The sequence below is a fragment of the Lissotriton helveticus genome, chromosome 2_1 (assembly GCF_964261635.1).
Source record: "Lissotriton helveticus chromosome 2_1, aLisHel1.1, whole genome shotgun sequence".
In the NCBI taxonomy this organism is placed as follows: domain Eukaryota; kingdom Metazoa; phylum Chordata; class Amphibia; order Caudata; family Salamandridae; genus Lissotriton; species Lissotriton helveticus.
The window spans coordinates 86,646,858-86,669,499 of record NC_136059.1 but is presented as its reverse complement, the minus strand read 5'-3'; the positions used below and the strand labels follow the sequence as shown (position 1 = coordinate 86,669,499).

Below are 22,642 nucleotides of genomic sequence, written 5' to 3'. Positions count from 1 at the left end.
GTGTAACTGGTGAGAATGGAACAAAAGAAAGTACCCAAAGTTTGTTCTCTTTGATAGGCCTTCCTGTTTCATGATGCCCGGGGTTGGGTGTGGTGTGGGGTGGGGGTGGATTAGTGGTTCCCGGGGAGCACGGAGTTGTTGTGAAGTAGGAAGGCTGCAGTGTTGCGCTCCCGTGATCACTGGGATGTGCCGGGCCGGACCGCCATGACAGTTCTGGAGGCGGGTGGGTGTGGATGGGTGGGGATGAGCGACCAGGACCGCGTTGACATCGGGAGAGGGTTAGCAGGGCAGGGAAGGGCCCCACAAGTCATTGGGCTGGTTGGGCTGTATATATGGGGCAGGGGGCCACCGGGACCAGAAGGGGATGTGGTGGGCGGCTGCAAGTGATACTAGCTCCGCCTCGTTGCACTAAGTCGCTTCAAAGTGTTGTTTCAAACTGCGAATAGCTATTCAATAAGCCTGCCTACCCGTAGTTTAAAATAATCATTGGTAAGACCATTAGATTCACCTAATAGAACGATTGGCTTTGGCAGTGTTTTGTAGCCATACTCTATAACAGCGTGGAAGCAGTGAGGCTAAAACTAATTTTAGAAAGTGCTATGATGCTGCCAGACCTACTGCTCTTCTTTTTTAGCCATGCTGCACCCAAGCCACACTTCTATACAGCATGGCTACAGATCATTGCCAAAGTGGTGTACATACGAACAAAAGGCAACGACTGAGCAAATTGTCTCAAAGACTGTTGGCTTTGCCAATGCTTGTTAGGTCTCAACACAACCCCCCTGGGATTCTAAGCAAATCAGTTAATATCCCCCCTATGTGGGAAAGAGAAGAAAAAAATATGAACTTTGGCTAAAAATCCTATCACATAAAGAAAGCAATTGTGCCCATGTCCATATTTTAGTGAAAATACATTTGGAACCTGATAACACCTGTTGTCTCTATAAAGGCAGATGACACCTGTTGTCAGAATAAACACCCATTTCATAGGAGAATAAAACGTTTTTGAAGTGAGGGATTGCACAGTGAGATATAGCTACAAACAGATGTTCAACAAGGACGACAGGGAAGAAGAAAGAATATAAGTAGTGCCTGAATCACTGCGCAATCAGCGGTAGGACAGCAATCAAGCTGAAGCAATCAGTACTTTGTCAATGCTCCAGGAAAAAGAAGAGGAAGTGAAGACAGCATGTTCTGGCCAATAAGAAACAGCAAATAAGAGTAACAGTGAAGCCAGCGAATGTTAAGCAATGGGATAGGCTGCAAGCACCTTATTGTATAAAATCTCTCTGGCAAGTGAAAGTGCATGCGCTCGCGCAGACGAGACCTAAAATGATGTGTAGTTTGGTGCTCTCAGGAGGCTAAACATTCACCGCACACCAGCAGACTGGTGTAACATGTTATGCATAGGATACAGCTGGACAAGGCACTTTAAGGACTGTGTTCAGAACATTACTAATTTCATCTGATCTAAAATAATCCTCTGTCATTGAATTGAAATCTGCAAAAATCACCACTTTGCAAGTCTTTTCCTCCCACTAAGCTAATTACATTTCCTGCTGTGGAAATCCCGCTTATTTACAGTTAATGCCAAACAGAATATTCACCTTACTTTCTTGTTTCTTTTCCGTCACCTTGAACATATTTATCCAAATGGAAAAAAAAACATTTACCTCCATCTCATGAAATATGGGAGTGTTTACACACTTACAAATAATGTGTTACCATTAACTTTGAGCCTGGCCACTTGGATGCGAAACACCATTGTGAAGATTTGTGTATACCAGCTCACAGACCCTGTTTGGGTGGCCCGAGGACAGGCAGAGGCTCCTGGGCCCCAGTGGTGTCTCAGGGTTGTCCTACTGTGGCTCATCAAACCTGTGCCAAGTACAAGGCCTTCAGCACTTGGCTCTCACTGGTAGCGATGCTGAGCAGTCACAGGCTTCTCGGGGAGGTAGTGTGGGGGTGCTGAAGCTCAGAGCTCAACCATCACCGTGGAGGCCAATAACAGAAGGTCCAACCTAATGCTGTACTTTGATACAAGTATTTTTTATACAAAAAAAACTCAATACTTCATTTAACAGGTTATAGGTACAGATGTTTCACTGGTGCTGAAGCTATTGAATCTGGGGTTCTGGGTATCCCCCACCTCCTCCGTCTTCTGTGTGTCCCTCCTGTATAGGCTAGGTGGATCCCTCGTCTGTGTTCATCCGGAGTCTGTGTTGGTGTGCCGGTCTCCGGCAGGTCACAGTCCCTGTGATGACTGACCTGTCTCTGGACTTCTGGTGAGAAGGGAATTTGGGACTGTGGTGACAACTCATAAGGTCCACCTCAGTTTAGTCTCTGAGTCAGCGAAACCCTACTATGAGCCAAGTGGATTGATGCAGCTGCGCTGTCTGCTCAGGCACGGTTAATGGCTGCAGCGGCATTGCCACCTGAGGCTTAGTACTCTGTAAGTTCTTTGTTGAAGAGACACATATTGCTCAGCCACAGTTCGTTGTTTCAGTAGCATAGGCATAGATTCATCAAACAAAAATACGCTCGCAAAGGGGCAGATTCTAAGAATCTGCCCCTTTGCGAGCGGTATTTTTGCATTTGGGATGCATCATCCCAAATGCAAAAATCGCAAATAGAGAATTCGCTAAATTGCGATTATTTGCTAAATGCAATGCATGAAAGTTTTAAAAATAGCAAATTCGCTAATAGGGCACGCAAATTACCATGAAGTACAACTTCATGGTAATTTGCAAAAACGTTGAAAAATTTTGATGCATGTGCATTTTTCAAAGTTTCATGTGTGTGCGCAACATATGTGCATAGATCAATTTCAGGGGTGCAACAGGGTGTCCTTTGGACACCCCTGCACCCTTGAAATACCAATCTCAATTTGCGAATCGCTAATTGCGACTCGCAAATTGAGATTGTCTTCCCATTCATTCCTATGGGCCTCTAGGCCCATTGGAATAAATGGGGAGGTATTCCTTAATTGCGAGTCGCAATTTGCGAGTCGCAATTAAGGAATTCTAAGAAATTGCTTTTTTTTCAAGTGATTTCTTGATGCATTCCATTTTGCTATTCCTTAATAGCGAATCGGTATTTTTCGCTATTAAGGAATCGCAAAATGGGTTGTTGATGCATCTGGGGGATAGTCTCCTCGGGCACCGTCTATTGATGCCACTGTTCCCGACTGGAGATGCTCGTCCGGAGAGACTGCTCTCACTTTTCCACAAGCGCACATGTCACTCTCCCCAATCTTTCTGGTTGAAAATATCACAGGTCGTGGCTCTCAATGAACAGTCACACCTCCTTGAGGGTTGGCTAGCTCCTTCCTCTGGGCATACATGTTAGTTTTCAATAACCCTGGGCGTAGTGGGCGTAGTGGGGCTACGCGGAGTGGGCGAGAAGCTACGCCCACTCCCGCACTCCGCGTAGCCCCACTACGCACCTCCCTCCCGCTCTCCCCTACATACATTATTTAAGCAACTACCCTGAATAAAACAATTTTAAAGCACTTACCTTGTCCGGGGCTCGTCCGGGGCTCCCTCTTTGAATACCGTCCTTTCCTGGATACCAATGCGCATGCGCGGGCGACCGCGCATGCGCATTGGTATCCAGGAAAGGACGCTATTCAAAGAGGGAGCCCCGGACGAGCCCCGGACAAGGTAAGTGCTTTAAAGTTGTTTTATTCAGGGTAGTTGCTTAAATAATGTATCTAGGGGAGGGCGGGAGGGAGGCGGGTGGCGGCCGACTCGGCTACGCACACGGAGTGGGCGTAGTGTTGCCGGCTACGCTGTCTACGCAAAATGCGTAGAAGGCAACACTACGCCTACTCCGTGGGCGTAGCCGAATCGGACGCCCAGGGTTAGTTTTCAAGCACTTCAAGTCAAATGAACAGCTTCTTCCTTCCAAGTGATGTCCTCTCACCTCTGGGATGCTGGCTGTCAGGCAGACACCAGGTCTGGTTGCCGAGCATCCCTCTGACTGCTCGGCATAGCTCTCCCTTCCTTGGTCAAGGAGAAGTTGGAACCCGAACCACAAGCGGGTCAGTAGCTGCCACTTTCATACAGTCAAAGCTGACTGGGGATGAGGATTCTCTGTCCGCCCTTTCAGAACGGGTTTGGGTTTGTTCTTCTTTCAAGTGTCCTCTCCAGGCTGTTCTCCAGGTGCAGCATTTGTGTAGAGTGATGCTCCTCACCGAAGAACAGTCTCCAGTCTGGAGTATCAACAACAGCTCTGGTGTGAGCTCTGGTGTGAGCTCTCTTCTGTTGGCTATCAACAGCAAAACTGAAGAGTGATCAGGAAAGACAGAAAAGACAGGCCTCACCCACAGGACCCATCTCACCCTCAACAGTCGAGACTGCCAGCCCGCCCTTCACCCGACCAAATACCAAATGGAGGTGCTCAGGAAGACTACTCACTTCAGTTGTAATCAATTTACAGTTGTTAAATGACCATTGGCCATCTTGGAATGGAAAATTAAACTTGAAATTAAAATTCCAAAATGGTTGTGAATGCATCACCACACATGCACATGATTGTGTGGCTTTTTTGGAATGCTTTATGAGAAAAAATATCCCAAAGTGCTGACTTATGCGAGTGCATGCACGGTGAAGCACCAGCGGACATCTTGCAATGGTATTTCTCCTAAAGGAAAAGCATTCCAGAATGGCTGCCATGCGTGCACATGCATGCACATTGTAAGGCATCAGTGCTCATTTTTATTTATTTTTCCTTTTTAGCAGTGCCAGACGAAATAAGTATTGGGAAAACTAATAGCTCGGCACTCACATCTTAAAGATAACACTTCCTCTTGGGTGCATTATGTGCTTAGGTTTCGGTCCTTTAAATGAGATCGAGTGGCTTACTAAAAGTGATATTGCGTCTGTAACGTGTTGCCTAGCTGTCGCGCAATCGTTGTGCTAATTCTATTTAGAAGGTGGTCAAAGGTACTGTGGATTTGTCACATAAGAACTGGTAGATTGATTTGTTGCTAATGTTGCAAAGCAGACGTCATAAAGAAACCTTACCCCCCACCTGCTTTGCATTTTACAGGACAGTGTCCACAATAAATAATTAAAAAAGAACTAGATTTTATAGGCAGTTTATTGCCTGTATCAGAAATGTATAAGGCATCTTCCTTCTTCCCTTTTCCAGCCCAGTCTCTTCCAAGTGGATAATCCCTCCTTCAAGCCAGATCCTTCCAAGAATATTGGCCTGGTATGTGGTATTACTTGAAAAATGAACAGGATCTCCCACTTGCAGTGTCACTCCTACAATCCCGCCAATGTCGGACCCACCCAACCCTACCCCTAAAGCACTTCCGGGTTACTATGAATACTGACCTAAGACCTAAGGAAAAGCCATACCCCATAGACATGGTTTTATTTCTTGGAAACACCAACAAAAGTGTCCAAACTATTTGACACCTGGGACAACTTTTAGAATTGGGGGACAAAGGGGAGACGTGGAGGAAGAGTGCTGGCACTTTGTTCGAGGGTTGGGATGGGCCCTCCGGTCCACCATTATCTCCCCGTCAAGCTTCCTCACCACAGTAATAACAGGACGAGCTCATGTCTCCCTCCAGAATCGTCCAAGAAAAAGTTAGCACACTAGTTCTCCATCCCTCCAATATGGCCGACTTCCTCTTCCTCCTTACCTCTTAAAATGAAGAATACCCAGAGCTCCACCTGTAAACAAAGCAAATACCAGAATGAAGCCATACAGATCAGGGTAGGGAGGGATAGGAAACTAAACTGTGGCGAGGAAGACTAGGACTTGGAGTAATGAAGATTACCAGTAAGTAACCAGGGCATTATGTTTACGCATGCACCCAAGCATCACATCGTCCTGTCACTGTACTTCATGGAATGAGCGTACAGTGAGTCACGTACAACGCACCACAGATGCAACGTGTGACATATAAAGGTCCACGTGAACCAGCGTAAACGCGGATACCCACCGCTGGGAGGTAAATGCACGAGTTAGAGCCGAAACAGAAGCGTGACATCTTCAAAGACCCCTTGCTTGATTGCAACCACGTATTGTGCCCTGCTAATGATCCCGTTTAAAAGGGGATTTTATTGCATGGGATGATTAAAAGGAATGGTAATTGTAAACTTTGCGGGGAAAGTGTATTTATGTAAGTTCTTGATTTATTTATCTTGTTATATATAAAAGGAGCACATACACTGACTGCTTGAGAAGACGTTTGAAAGTTTGGGAGTCTGAAAGTAATTTTGTGATTTAATGCATGAAACCAGTCCTGGTGGGAATAGACGCTTGTTATCATGTTCCTGGGTCGGCGGTGTATACGGTATGTGGTATTCTCTTACAGAAGGGTTGCTTTCACAAGTTACTTAAATTTGGATTCATTTAGCGATGCCACAAGCCTTCGCCACTACCGCTTGCTGGTCGAAACTGAGGGGCATATTTATCAAGGGCGTGCTCTGCATTTGTGTGTATGTGTGTGTGTGTGTGTGTGTGTGTGTGTATGTGCTTTTGTATTTACATAGCACACTTCTACCCAGAGGTCTCGTAGTGCTGTATTCATACCGCTGTGGAACCCATCCTGGCTTTCGTGTGAAATGTCCACTCCTGGGCACCCCCAAGGTGAAGCCAGGCATCCCAGCGCTGCTGGGGCCGTTGTGGAGATTAAGCAAGCTATTGCCCAGAGTTGCAGAGTGGGACCCATGATTGGAATAGGCACCGAGGCGAGAATTATAAGGTCCGGGGAGATTGAGTCCAAGACCCGCCGAGGCGGGAATTGAACTCTGGTCCCGGCCAGACTACTGCATCAGGGTCTGCCGCTCTAACCATTGAGCCACGCTTCTCCACAATGTGGTGCAGGCGCAACGTCAACCATAAAACACGATTTCTCAAGCTACGCAGGGGCACTTTGCGCGGCATGAGTGGCTTGATAAATCAGGAGTGAAGCAATGCAGCTGAAATTGCTACGTAGCATTGCTCTACTCTTGGGAGGTGTTCCGTGGGCGTTGCGTGGGTGTTGCCATGCTATTCCCGTGGATTTTGACGCATTCCCAGATTTATCATTACTGGTAGACCTGGGAACGTGCCAAAATGCTATGCCTTAATGAGGAGCAATATCTTTATTTCTCCTCATTACATCCTCTTTGTATGAGAGAAAGAGGAATATGCCTCGGGGGATTGTTTTTGTGCAGGAAGGTGCCCCTTCCTTCACAAAAACAATCCTGCCTTCAACTGAGGCACCTTTGCACCATGGCGCAAGGGTGCCTACGTTGGTGCACGGCAGCTTATTGTGAGCCAGTGCTGCGGAAAAGGCAGGAATGCACAGTATTGTGTTAAATATGTTGCATTTCTGCCCTCTCCCTGCAACGCAGTGCAGCTCAGCAAGGTGACGATTTTGATTTGATTCGATTTGAATTTGAATTTGTAAAGCGCAGGAGTTACCCAAGGGCGTCAAGGCACCGTCGAATACCATCTAGAGAGAGAATCTACTCGTATAAAAGATACAGCAGATAGCTGCATGCAGAGTAACCAAGGGCCATATTACCAAGGTGAAGTATCGCCGCTTTTTCGGCGAATTGTGCCGAGAAAGCGGCGATACTTCTAGCGCCCTATTAACAAGGGCATGCTAACGCCTGCCTCAAGCCCACTTTGCATGTCAGCGAGAAACATCGCTAATGACATGCAAAGTGGGCGTTCCCACGTCCAATCACATGTAAAATGTGGTTGGGGGTGGTAACACCCTATTACCAAGGCAGGCGTTGGGAGAAGGAGACCTGCGATAAACTTGTTTATCGCAGGTCTCCCAACGCCTGCTCTGATCATGTGTTAGGCATTGATAACATGGGGGTGTGGATCATAAAGCTGAATCCACCCCCCATATTATCAAGGCACACATTAGCGCGTGACAACAACGCTTGTTTTCACGCGCTAATATTCCCTATCGCCGGCTATCGCTGGATTTAATATCGCCTACGTGTTGCGCGTTGATAATGACGCGCTAACACGGCGATAGCCGGCGATAGGGAAATGTGCGATGTGCGTTTTTTAACGCACATCTTGGTAATATGGCCCCAAGTCTTTAGAGCATTTCTAAAAGGCAGGTAGGTGGCCTTCATGTTTTGTGAGTATTCAAGAGCTTCCTGGCGGCAGTCGAGTGTGCTCTGTCGACCCAACTCTTCCTTGTTGTTGTGAGTACGTAAAGCTGTAGGTTAGAAGATGAGCGAAGGGATCTGCCCGAGGAGTACCAGCTATACATGTATTTTAACCTCGCTGGGTAGGGGAAGTAGAGAGCCTTGTGGACCATACCGAGAGATTTTCAGCTGATGCGCTTGTTAATTGCGCTTGCTGAAGTACGCTGCATTATTTTTTAATAAATAGGCCCCTTACAATCAATGCTTTGGTCCTGTGCAAAGTCACCTTCGGGATGCTGCAAAACGCCACACTAACGGCATATTGTGTGCTATACAGAGGCCAAGTCACGGCAGTGACAATATGAGTTGGTCTCACCTTTGACCGCCGTTGAGCCATGAGAAGATGGCGGCCAATGACGTTACCGTGTGGCCCCTGCGTGTTCCCTGCAGATCTCTGGCCCAGCTCGAGTGCCCTGCTGTCCCTCAGCCAGTTCAGAACCCAGTTCAGCAATGTAGTGCTTTGCACGTGCCACAGCGCCGACTGGACTACGGCAACGCCCTCTACGCCGGAACCACCGCCAAGCTCCAGAAGAGACTCCAGCGGATCCAGAACGCCTCAGCCAGACTCATCCTCGACATCCCCCGACGCAGCCACATCTCCGGACATCTGAGAGACCTGCAATGGCTCCCCGTCAACAAGAGAATCACCTTCCGTCTCCTCACCCACGCACACAAAGCCCTACACGATCAAGGCCCGAGCTACCTCAACAACCGCATCAACTTCTACGCTCCCAAACGCCACCTCCGATCAGCCAGTCACGCCCTCGCCGCCGTCCCCCGCATCCGAAGAACGACAACAGGAGGAAGGTCCTTCTCCCACCTGGCCGCCAAGACCTGGAACTCCCTCCCGACCGACCTGCGCCTGACCCAAGACCACCTCTCCTTCAGGAAGAAGCTCAAGACCTGGCTGTTCGAGCAGTAGCAGCACCCCCCTCCCCTCCCAAGTGCCTTGAGACCCTCCGGGTAAGTAGTGCGCTCTATAAATATCCTTGATTGATTGATTGATTCGGCCAAAGAGCTTCTTGGCACTGAACTGGTGGGAGAAATGATCTGACACTAATAAGGTTTCCTTTGAAACAAGGCCCGAGTAACATTCAGACGAGGAACCCCCCAGGTAATTTGGTGTTTATGAAACAAAATGCGGGCGGTAGTATCAGTTCAAAGTTCAGTATAAAATTCTTTCTCCGACAAAATCGCAGGGCGTTGACTGCACTCTAGCATGGATGCTGCTTTTACTGTCAGGGCTCTGTTGATATGTAAGTTGCGTCCGTTGCACTCATATTGGGTGCTTGAGTTAGGACAGGGGTGGAGAGGTGGTTTGACAGGTGGGTGGACAGGGAGTTCCTGTGCTGGAAGCTTCAACGATGTTGCAGTGGGCGTGAGGGTGCAGCCTGAAGCATGCCCTGGTTGGAATTGTAGGAGCATTTTTGGTCCTTCGAGAAGTGGCAGCTTCTAGGAGCTTTCATGTCAATTTTACTGTGTTCAAAGAAGCGCTGTAAATGAGTGAGCCATCAAAGAGGTGCACTGGGGTCTGTCTTGGGTCAATTCAAATGTTTCCATCCTCGTGGTTGAAGATTGTCACACATAATTTGATAGCACCGACGAGGTGCCGCTAGGCACATATAGCATGTATCAGGGCAATAATGGCATACTGGATCACCATGTGGTGAATGTGGTGGGAGACCCCACAAATGCATGTGTGGGCAGAATTTTTGGGGTGCAGTCTGATTCTCAAAATAATATTTTACTGAAACACCACAAAAAGTTTATCCACCGCCCCCTGCAGTCTGCATTGAAAGCATGATCGCGCGTGCCGGAATGATCTGTATGATGATTGACTATGTTTATAACTGATTCTTTTCCTCTTCTTTTACACAGGAACATTTTTGGAGCTTGGATAGCACAGAAAATAAAATTCCTCCACATTTTATTCTTCAGATTTGGGACAATGACAGGTTCTCCTTTGACGACTTCTTAGGTAAGGTCTGAGCCTCAGGCGTTGGGTGAAAACAGCTTTACCTCTGGAAAGGCTTGCTTAACTCAGCTAATAAACACTTTGTATTTATTTATAAGCTGTTTTATAACAATGTGTATACACCTGGTCAGTAATTTGTATTCCTTTTCACAGCAAATATATGTCAATCTTCACACTATCAGAACCTGGCAGCAATTTCAGGATTTCCTGACAAAACTTTCCCAGGTAGACTAGAGCTGGAATCAAGGCTTCTATCCTTGGCTCCATTATAATAGGATTATAACACAGCACCTCCCCTTATAAAACAAGTAGCTCTTGATTTTTAGACCTATTGGCTTTGCAAATGCTATTTGCTGATGATGTGCAGCATCAGCAAAGAAACCTAAACATTATTTTTTTAAGTGTGATGACGTGTATGCATACATGAGCAAGTATGAGAAATCAGCGTGATGTGTGCATGTGTCATCCTATGTGCAGCTGCAAATGGAATGATGTGGCCACGATATTTAATTTATTTTTCTTTACCTGTTCCAAGATTGCAGACACCACTAAAACATATGATAAAAATGTAATGTAGGGGGAACATCCTTTACAACGCGGATGTTACCCCGCAGTACCGTTACAACGCGTCTTTCACAACTCAAGTCGTAACCACGACTTGCGCTGGAGGGCGCTCAAGGATAAGGACTAGTAGATTTACTATTCCAACACCTTCCCTACTGTACGTAGGCTGGTGTTGGAATAGTAAATGTAACTATTCCTAAGTCCGCACCCCTACAGCGCAAGTCGTGGTAACGACTTGCGTTGTTAAGGACGCATTGTAACGGTACGCGTGGTAATACCACGCGTTGTACCGTCATACATCCGTACTGTAGACTTGCATGAAAATGCTTTTTTTTTTTTTTTAAATGGAGTGACATGGAAGTGTATGCCATCTGACTGGTGACCCCAATTATTTTTTTTAAAAAGCTTTCTTTTCAGAGGACTGTGACTGGAGAAGTGGGGAGCGCAATGGCGAATTAGAGATTGAGGAACAAGATAAAAAAAAAGAAAAGAAAAAAATTAGAGTTAGGCGAAGCAGTAGATGAGTTGAGATAGGGGTGGAGCTACATGGAACGAGTAGGGGTGTGGTATTTGCAGTGGGAAGCACTGCACAAGGGAGAGCAAGAAAACCAGTAGCGGCTTCTACCAGACAGGGGTGGTGAGGCGGGTTGGGGAAACAAAAAGATAGAAAAAAGGAATTACCTTTAACGGCCAGCCACCGCCTTTCCTCCGTCCTCTTCATCTTCCTTCTTCGTGCAGTCCCGGCCGGCAGCAGGAAGCACCTAGGCACACAGGCTGCCCTGAGCCAGCGTTGTGATTGGTCTGAGCGCCGTGGTTTGATGGGGACAGGGAGCCTGTCCATGTTCCTCACCAGGCTGTGCATTACCGCCTGGTGGGAAAAATGCAAAGGGCAACTTAGGGAGTGCAAACCACTCCTCCCCTGCTTTGGCCAGCCCTGCCACTGACCACAATAGGAAAAATAAAAGCTGTGCGGTGACGCTCCTCCACCTTAGCGGAGGAGCTGCCACTGAAGAAACATATGCACTCTCTTGGATGCCATAAGGAAAAGAAAAAAGTAGTTCTCTGAATGTGGGCAGTGGAAGGATATAAGTCCTCTAAACTTAAGGATATAAGTCATCCAACCAAAAGGATAATAAAGAACATGTGCTCCGGGGTTGACCAACCACAAGAAGAGTAAGGAAAGGCTTTTAATAAGAAGCTAGCAAATGAGGTTGACAAAAAGGTAAACCAATAGTAAGCAATGCGCTATCTAAATCAACTGGACGCTTTGGTGTGTTCAATAACAGGTCTTCCCACAACAGACAGCTGCAGGTGGACCTAAAAATATACGCATGCATGCCACATACATATAAACTGAGCTAATTACATTCACATTACATAATCTGAATTTCAGTGGATACAATCAGTCCCTTTCACCATGTTTACTACCCCATCTACGTGATCATTTCTCTCCCGGCTATCCAGCTTTCTCCCAGTCACATCCTTCAGCCCTCTTTTTCCATACCACACAGTGGCGGCTCTTCCATTGGGGCAATGGGGTGTTGTCCCGCTGCTTTCTCGCGTTGCGAGAACGCAGAAACATAAATGGTAATAACAACCATTGTATGTTTCTGCCTTCTCGCACCGCACTGCCTTCTTGCCCCGCCTCAAGCTACTTCGAAGCGCTAAGGTACATAGTAACATGCTTGCCCGAAAAGCGTGATCAATTCTCTTCTGCTTCCGATAGCTACTTTCATGCATCACTGGAAAGCTTCACTGCTCTGCTGAAATAGACATCTGCGCTTGTACTTCAGCGTTCCTTCTGACACTGAAGGGTCATGTTTTCACACTAGGCTTCACGAGTCGTAGCTTGCGAGCTCAGCGTGCACTCTGGGACTGTGTTTGTGCCACACAGGTGGCGTGGTGGTGCTTAGCACTGCGTCAGCCTGCCTGAGCTCTGTTGTAATCAAAGATCTGCACCTGGTGCACTACAGTGTGGTGTGCCAGCAGTAATCCACCACTCATGCAAGCAGGCTATGGGACATGCCTTGTGAGGAGAAGGGTTGATGTGAGGATAGATCATTGTAAGTGAAAAGCGTATAGTCTGGGATACTGGCAGAAGGTTTTCGATAAATGTGGCCACTTTGTGGAATTCACTGCCCCTACAACTTCGTTCGGAAGCTAGTCTTCTCCGGTTCCGCAAACTTTTAAAGACGTTTCTGTTTTCTGCTTAAACCCTGCATTATTCTTTGGTAGTGTTATTATCTGGCGAGCGCTGGGATGCCTATTTGGTAACCAGGCGCTATACAAAACTCAGAATAATAATAATAATAATAATACTGCTAGTGAATGGGAGATGTCACATGCCACTGTTAAACCATTAACACTGTGCAGAAATTAGATGGATCAGTATTTGAAACAATATGTGACAATAGCTGAACCTAGAACGTGTTTACATTTGCTGTAAAACTAAAAGCTAGGAAGTTACAATAAAAGATGTATTGTGAGATGCAATTTTGCCTGACATTTTGGTTTAGAGGTGACAAATATAAATCTATTTTAAATAACGTTAGTATTGGCATTATTCAGCGTCAGTGCAACTGAAGGTGTATGCAAATGCCACTGGGGAAAAGTTTATTTTTTGTGTGTGTTAACTTTGTGTTATTTAGGTTGTCAATGATTTAAGCAGCAGTGACGTTACCATGTTGAGCTAAGAAATATGAGGTTTTGTGATTATGATGATTCTTATTCTCTACTTTGTGTGTATTATAGTGCTGCGTTCACGTAGCTCTCTTTGACTGTGTTTACTTCCTGGGAGTCCACATTTAAAGCTGTTTTCCTGTGCTTGCCAAACTCTGCTTTGCACGTCTAGCCTTTATTGTCCTCAGGCTATTATTCTCAGGATTGCACACATTATGGTGTTGTGTCACGTGTTATATTAGACACGTGCCAGTGTTTGTTCGTGTCTGTGGCCCTCTACTTAATCACTGGAGTCTGTCAGCACCCTTCAATGACTGATAACATGAAGACGTTTGATCTTGCACACTTGTTACAGTTTGGCGTGGCAGGTTACTCCCTCACTACTTTAAAAGTACACCAGCCGCCACTGATACCACAGAATTACAATGTATACTCCCCGAACATTCCACACTTCTCCCTATTGCAACACAAAGGTGCTTTCCTAAGCTTTTGCTAACCACTTGGGCTAGCCCTTTTCTGTCTTTTATTGCTAACTTTATTCTTACTAAATCCCATGGTTTCTTATGCACTTCTATTGTTTCTCTCTCAACTTGGAATCTTCTCCCAGGTACATCTTTTAACACCACACCTCTCCATCCATTAAGGACATACTTTTGTACAAGGCACTCTTCCTCTTAGCAAACAGAAAGGAGATTCCTTTAGGTATGAAGGTTTCACACCATTCGTCTCACTTCCCCCTCCCATTTCAAATTGGTTTGCCCAACCATTTCTACACAGTCTCCCAGAACTTGATTGAAACTTTCAACTTGCCCTTTTTCTGTGGGATGATATGGAACAGTAATTTGTAATCCATTTTCAGTATTTACTATTTATGGAAGTTCTTCTGTTGTGAATGCATATTCGCGACATTTATCGCAACCTCAGTCCTTATTTCACTGATAAACCTCACTCAGTACATTTTGAAAAATAATCTTACCAGAAAAAAACATATTGTCCCTTTTTCATTTTACACACAAACGGGGTATCCACACCAACTCTTTGCACTCCCACTGTGGGTAATCCGTGAGCACTACTGATGTTTCCTTTACCATATTAGAGGTATCACTCTTCCTACAAGGTATCACGTCACATCTTACTTTCCTTAACTTCCTTCATCCTCTTATACAACTATTCCAGCAACCTTTTTCTCAAACCCACTGACTATGAGTTTATCTGTCCAGCATAACATCCCTTCATCTTCAGATAATTTTGACCAATCATTTTGTAATTTCCCAAAACATTCCTTCCACATGCATGTTTTGGTCATCCACCCTTCTTTTTCTTTTTTCACTCAATTCCTTATCTTCCTCCAATAACACCTTCCATTATGCTCACCTTTTCTGCCCATGCATCCTGCTTCAACACTGCCAAGACCCATTCTCATTCTTCCTCCAAATTCTCATTGTCACTCACTGGAAATCTCGGCAATCAGCATCTTCATTTTGGACGCCAAGAACATATATTATGTTTTAGTGGTTTGATCTTGTATTTGAAGTAACCACCTGGCTAATCATTGTAAAGTTTTGCTTGCACCCTTAACCACTTGGGCACGGCCCTTTTAAACAGTGGGCGGGTTCATGACGGCCCCCAGCCGTCATCAGCACACGCATGGAAGGGGTTAAGGCCTTATTACGATGGGGCTCGGAAAGCCTCTGACCACAGGTCGGAGGCTTTCCGAGCACTCTAGTGCTTGTGCTACTGTCCAGTCTTGCACTGTGCTTGCAATGGCTTTCTCCAGTCCCCTCTGTGATCTCACCTGCAGGAGTAGGGAAGCCCAGCTAACCCACCCAAAGAGACGAGCGACGTGTCTGAAGAGTGGGTGTGTACAGGGGTGTTGCATCCTGTGATCCTCTAGAGGCAGCCCATGCCCCCCAGCTGCCTTTGCTCACCATGGGTCCATGGAGAAGCCACACACTATGACCCAGTGGCGCCATCGTGTGCCAGGACTAGAGTAGGCCACGCTCACCACCACAGCAGCCACAAAGGTAATAAGGTCCTCCCACTGTGCTCCACGATTCCACTTGTGGGCCATGTAGAGACTACTCACTCTGCCCTAATAACCTCTGTGAAAAAGAGAGCACACGCAAGGTGGCCCAGCTGCCTACCGCATGTTTAGATGTGGCTATATGCATTACGTGGGAAAATGTACCCTAAATGGTATGTTATAAGCAGCGAGCTCTTTGGCCTCATGCCTATGTATCTGCGTGGGATGCCTCCACGACCTGCAGAATCATTACAAAGTTCAGGTGTGGGTGCATGATCCCATATATTACAGTTGAGCTAAACCACATTCCCTACACCCCCTCCTTTCATCATGTTGGTACTTTTCATGTTCTGCCACAATGTCTTCTATATTTGGATTTTAAAGCTGGCCTTCTGAATTGTAATATCCAGGAGCACCTGTTAAGTCTTTGTAGAAGAATTATCTTTACTTTATCAACTTTCTTGAACTACTCCCATCTCCAGTAATGTTTCACACATCACTTTATTTCCTTTAGAGCGCTGCATCTGGGTCTCATGGGCTACTGAATGTGTAGCTGGGCAATGCTTCTCTGTAAATCTGTCTGTATCTTATTTGATGAGGGACCCATCATGGGTAACATTGGCCTCCTCTGAACAGTAGAACTCCAGATCTTGTTCAGGGGCTTTGCTGCTTCTCTCTCGCAGTTTTCAGAGGTCTTCTTGGTCCAACAGCTTCTCACGTTTATTTTACCGATGAATAGAGGTTGTCTTCTTCTCCCAGGACCGCTCCACTCTTGCAAACCCTTTTGCTTCCATGTTTGCATGAATTGTTCCATGCAGTTCCTAAGTATCTCTCTATATTTTTCTTACCAATTTTTTCCACCAAATACCAGTGGTGCAAATTATTACATCTGTTGTTATTTCGTATCTGTATTTGCCTACAAGGCGCTATAAAGAAGCACACTCCTTACTTGTGATACCCGGGGGGGTGGGGTTTTGCTATCGATAGTGCAGTGGCCCTGGAGCCCGTGACTTGACTACGGAGGGCCAACAACTTCACCCCAGTTTGTGACTGCTTTTTACTAGTGACCCAGAGGATGGGGCCCAACCTCCTAATCTGCAGTAGGGCCCATGGCACTATTGCTACAGCACTGAGGATGCCTCACAAGACAATCTTTAGACTCCTGGCGCGAGGTGAGAGGGCCAAGATTGTTGAGGAATCAGTTTCTGTGAGTGAGAAAACTTTACAAGTGTGTGAGGCCTTTGAAAATCGGTATAGCCTAAGCCAGAAGGGCACAACGCTATTAGAACACTCCACCCACTGAGGGTAGAATTTTCTAAATTAAAAAGTGAGGAACATGAAGACAAACATTGCACGGCTGGGAGCAGAAGGCTTCTATCAGCCATTATAGGCCCAGAGCTACTCCATTGTTTTCAATGGAGCTCCCAACATTCAATGTTCTAATATAGATTAATCTATAGTAAAAATACCTGGAGGTTTATATAGTGCTTTATCACCCAAGTCTCAAAGCACCACGATAGCGGCTGAACCTACTACCTGACCCAATGGTTACCTCTCGAAAGGATTCAAACCTCTCAGCTACAACCCCTGGCAGTCCAGTGGGGTCAAGCAGAAATACACAGACCACATCATCTTTTATTGGCCACAGAAACAGCTGCGGCCCGCGGAGGGAGTTGCGGTGGGGCAGGCAGGCGGGGTGGGTGAGGGGCAGGGTGGGGGGTGATAAACACCGGAATATGGATGAATACAGGTAAGTAAACAATTAAATTAATAAAACGAATTTCGTTCCGTGCCCTGCATCGCAAAATGCAATGCAGGGCGCGCTACGAAAATAATTTTATTAATTTAATTGTTTACTTACCTGTATTCATCCATATTCCTGTGTTTATCACCCCCCACCCTGCCCCTCACCGCCCCACCGCAACTCCCTCCACGGGCCGCGGCTGCACAGAAAGCACTTTTCCAAAAATTCTTTACCTTAAATTGCCACAAAATATGGGAGTGTGCGTTTTATGCGCCCACCCCCTCAAGAAATGCGCATAAATGTGATTGTTACAGAAACATATGTGTATTTCATGGGTGGCAAACAACCTTTAATTTGTTCTGCTGCCTTTCAGCAACTTTGTGAACTTTTTAACGTTGCTGATGTTACATGGTTGAAGATATCCAAAGTGTAGGTACTTGGAAAAATATTGGAGCCATCCCTATTTTTTGCAAAACAAATATTTAAAATTAAATGCTTTTTACTTGGGAATTTCACAATTGGAAATGTTGTGCATAGGTGACCAACTTACACTTTGCCAATTCGAAAAACTTTGGGAACAAAATAGTTATTTTGCACCCTTATTCTTAAATCATAATCATGCTTTAATAGCAAATTTCAAATGTTTCAGTCTTTAAATTTATATATATATATATATATATATATATATATATATATATATATATATATATATATATATATATATATATATATATATATATATATATATATAGGGTTCAATTCACAATTCACAAAGTCAGTTTTCAGCCATACACGTATTTTCACAGCTGAAAACGGCTCATTGTTAAACCTGTCAGAATTTGTGAGACGTAAATGGTTTTACTTCTGTTTAGAACTCTGTGGTATGAAACTCCATGCAAGGATTGAGGAGGGGCGGGCCAAAGCATGGTTTGTGAATGCTCACAATCTTGTGAGTTTGTGAAAAATCTCAAACTTTGATCCGACCTCTTGCCACCAGGGAAACAGAGTTTTACTAGAGCAATGGGCTGGAGTAACTCCTCCTTGGGGACGTAAACAGATCACCCCCAACCAATGTGCACGTAGGCTGCGTTTCCTTGTCTGAAATTGTGCACTCTGTACAATTCTGTATTAGTAAAACAGGAGCTCCTGGGACGTGTCACGTGACATTTGCCAGTAAGTAGTATGCCTCGAAATCTACACCTGTTTGTAGGGGTGCAGATTTCCTACTTTTCTTTGCGGATTGGGCCCAAATTCACAGGCCTGAGGACTATTTGAGAGTTGGCGCTGCCTCGCAAGAGGTCAGAAGTTCACGCGCTCTTCCTGCACGGTGTGTGGCCCTGGCCTTGCCAAGGGACGACTTTCCTCCTTCCATCACTTACCTAATAATCTCCAATCCCCCTATTAGTACTTTATAAACATTTATCATGAATAACATGCTGGGCAGGCTTCAAAGACTTTAATATAGTGTGAATTATTTTAAGACCCCCCTTCACAGTGGTTCTGGCTAATCTGGCCTTGCTTGTCTTCGCTGGTTTTCTGCTCCCCCACATTTCTGCTTTATCAAGATGTCTGTTTGCTGTTTGGGTTCTATTATACATGGGGGCATAGGAGAGTGTGCAGGCAGCCATGATCTAAGACCAGAATAATTTCATTCGCTAATAGTAAAGTACAGATAAACTACTTCATTCAGCCTTACAAGGCTCCCCTCGGGCATTAGGTCGACTGTGCTTTTTGTATTTTCTGCACACTGATTGAACTAATTGTCATGAAGTCATGTTGTGTTTTTGTTTTTAAGCACACATGAATTAGCAGTTAAATCCTGTTTAATAGATGGTTCCTCGTGTGATGGGCAGATGAGATTGCCTTTAAATCTCTTAATGCACTTGACCTCTGCTTGTTGTTTTTTCGGGATTAGCGGCTGTTTATGGACAGTGGGGGAGGGGGGTCGTCATTTCCCAGAGGTTGGGGCTGGAACTGTTACACTGCAAAACTTCATAGTCTCTCACTCAAAACTGATTTTATTTTGTTTTTTATCTCTCAAATATAACCTGTTACCTCACCTTTCAACAGAGTTTAAAGTGTTACTCAACATTTAAAAATAATTGTAATACGGAATATATCTTTACCGCTTTCTTTTTTTTATATAAAAACACAATATTAAAAAGGTAATGTGCCGGATGCTTCTTGTTCGATATGCCCCATGTTTCCTGCAGTCTTTATTTTAGTTTTGCTTTTAAAACCTGTCTTCACAATTCAGTCTATACAATTTTTTTACTTTTTGAAATATGCTTTATTCACCTGAAGGGGGCGACTGTAACATGAAACCAACAGGTTTTGTAATCAGGAAGTAGCATATTGCCTGTAATATCCCTGTAGCTTAATACTTTGGGAATTTATTTAAGGACAGGGGGGGCTAACTGTTACTTTTTATGAAGAAATTCTGCAAAACCTAGAAATTAATCACTGTATCTGCATAATGGCTGTTTTAGAGTTGTAGGCAGTGCTTAATCTATAGAAGATTCCATTTTTGGAATGTTATCTACATTGAGCCACCGTGATCATAAATAAACATCTCTCCATTTTTCAATTAGCCTAAATTCCACAACAAACTAAGCAGGCCACTTCGAAGTGGGTGGTTATGGCACAGCTGCTAAAAATTGAATGGTGCTCCACTGACCTCATCTCAGTACCTCCACATTATTTAGAACAGGGCATCTGTTGGCTCAACCAATCAAAAACCTCTAGGCATCCGGCTGCCTGCACGAGAATTGCTGACCAAATGAAACCAGAACTCTATGTCCTATAATACCTCCAATGTGCTGGGAGAAAAATTTCCACGCATCACAAGTGTTGGGGGTTGTGTTTAGAACACAGAAAAAAGCCGGCTAGTCTATCGTGCTGCTATGACACGGTGGACCAGTGGCATTGAGCATTGCCACTGAAAGTGTTCCTGCCACGTTGGCAGAAGCACTTTAGATGAAAATACTTGCAATCCCAGTGGGGATCTGCAAACATAGCAAATGGGTCTCTGCAGGACTCCACTGTCCTAACATTTGATCTAATTAACCCGCTAAGTCTTAAGAAGATGGTAGCGTTGCACTGTAAAACGTGTAGACCATCGATGCTTGTTAGAAATTCAGTGCTGTGAAACGTATGATAGTGGAACGGTCAATGCCAATAACAGAGCATTTTCTTCCCTCAGGCTCAGTTCAGATGGACTTGAATCGGATGCCCAAGCCGGCTAAAACAGCAGAGAGGTGTTCATTGCAGCTCTTGGATGATACTTTGCCTTCGGAAAAATGTGTGTCCCTTTTTGAGCAAAAAACTGTGAAAGGTTGGTGGCCGTGTGTCGGACAGAAGGACGAGAAAAAGATCCTAGCGGTAAGTCTTGACCGGTGCCATGTGTCGAGGATGTGACTTTAGGTCCATTAGGGCTTGTTTTGTAACTTTTAGCCTCTTAGAAAGCAGCTGGTTTGAAAAATGCAATATACTTCTAAGGAGTCTTGCCAAATACAGATCTGTGCATTTCCTGTATCATAAATGGATATCATATTCTACTGACTGAATTAATAAAGGGAATATTTTAAATCATTCATAAAAACTTGATGGTCCTCCAATTAGCAAATATAACAACAAAATCTCACTCTGTAAACATTCGTCATTTTTCGATTCAATTATTGAAATTTATAGGTATTTTATATATTAGGGCCACATTACGATGGCAGTCGGACGAGTGTCCAACTGCCATCGCAGGGGGAGTGGGGCCGGCCGACATGTAGTCGGCGGTCCCACCTGCCAGATTAGGACGCGACCGCCGTGTAGGTGGTATTAAAAACCTCAATTTTTCAATTGTGGCTTGTGCTGCAGCCCGGAAAAGGAAAAGGGTTGTTTTTAAACATTCATGCACCATGTGCCAGGCACCAGGTGTTTGGGAGGGCACCACGTGTGCCACCCAGGCCACATAGCAGAGGCTGCTAGGGACCCCCAAAGTCGCTTTCCGGCTGCCTGTTCAAAGCGGTGGGACTGCCATCATCAGGCAGTCGGAAAGGGATATTCTAATCCCTAGGGCAGGCACCGCCCCCATTGTAGAAGAGGAATCTGGCTGCCATCTTGAATGGATGATTGATCCTGTTGGAGGTGGTGGTCCTATCCCCCACCTCTGCAGTCTGACCAGCTGCATTGAAATGCAGCGGTTAGATCGATGCCCTAGACAACCTGTCGGTGTCTGTCCGCCCGCCATGTAAAGAGGGCCTTTATTCTTCAGTTCTGTAGACAGGACTACATTAGTTGTAATTACAATTTCTAATTGTGGTTCCAAGTTTCCCCAAGTAAAATGTTGTTGTACTTTTTCGTATGAGTTGCCCGGCTTAAACGGGTAGTCCCTTGTAATTAATTTGTTTTTAGTAGTAGATGCACTGCATCATAATTTGTTGATGGAGCGAGGGGAAGGTGCATTTGGTTATACATTCCCAAAACTGACATTTTCAAGATTGTCTTCATCAAATACGTGTAAAGGGTCCCCGAAATGACCAGCTAATACTTGTATTTGGTTGGTAGTGACCATCTCTAACGTGCTGCCACTGGTATTTCTTTTTTCTGTAGGGAAAACTTGAGATGACATTAGAGATTATCTCCGACCAGGAGAGTGAGGAGAAACCTGCAGGATTGGGTCGCGATGAACCAAATATGAATCCTAAACTAGAAGATCCAAAGTAAGACTTTTTATTTCATTTTATGTCAAAGTTTTTTTTATACAGTATGTATGCTCTCCTGGTTTACAAATTTACAATGACATTTCACTGACATCTAAAGTGTTGAACCTGGACCTTTTTGCAGGGTTATCCCCAAACAATTTGCCTTTTTCCCCCCATTTTTTCTGACCTGTATTTTTTGGCTTTAGGACTCTGCGCACTTTACCACTGATAACCAGTGCTAAAATGCATATGCTTCCTGTCTAAATTGTATTGGTGATTGGTTTCTCCATGATTGGAATAACTGATTTACTAATAAGCCCCAAGTAAAGTGCACCAGGTGTGCCCAGGGCCTGTAAATCAAATGCTACGAGTGGGCCACTAGCACTAATTGTGCCACCCACATGAGTAGCCCTGCAAACGTCTCAGACCTGCCACTGTAGTGTCTGTGTGTGCAGTTTTAAACTGCTGTTCTGACCTGGCAGGTGCACCCACTTGCCAAGCCTTCATTCCATTTTATGTCATGTAAGTCAACCCTAAGGTAGGCCCAAGGCAGCCCCATGGGCAGGTTGCAGGGCATTTAAAAGGTAGGGCATTTGCTGGTGTATTTTACATGTCCTAATAGTGAAATAGTGCTAATTTCTTTTTTCACTACTGCAAGGACTATCTCTCCCTTAGGGTAACATGGGGGTTGTGTGTGCAATTTCCAATGGGAGCTGATAAAAATTAGGAGTTTAGGGGTCTCTGAACTCACAATTTAAAAGTACATTTTGGTGAAGTTGTTTTTTA

At 45.1% G+C, this 22,642-nt stretch overlaps 1 protein-coding gene across 1 annotated transcript in view; it reads left to right on the top strand.

Moving 5' to 3' along the window:
• DYSF (dysferlin) overlaps nucleotides 1–22,642 on the top strand; it is a 1,004,398-nt gene that overhangs the window by 960,214 nt on the left and 21,542 nt on the right. Inside the window, exons 55-57 of the mRNA XM_078674496.1 lie at nucleotides 10,056–10,155; nucleotides 20,365–20,543; nucleotides 21,765–21,874. Of these exons, the coding sequence (XP_078530622.1) occupies nucleotides 10,056–10,155; nucleotides 20,365–20,543; nucleotides 21,765–21,874 (389 nt within the window). The remainder of the gene's footprint in view (nucleotides 1–10,055; nucleotides 10,156–20,364; nucleotides 20,544–21,764; nucleotides 21,875–22,642) is intronic.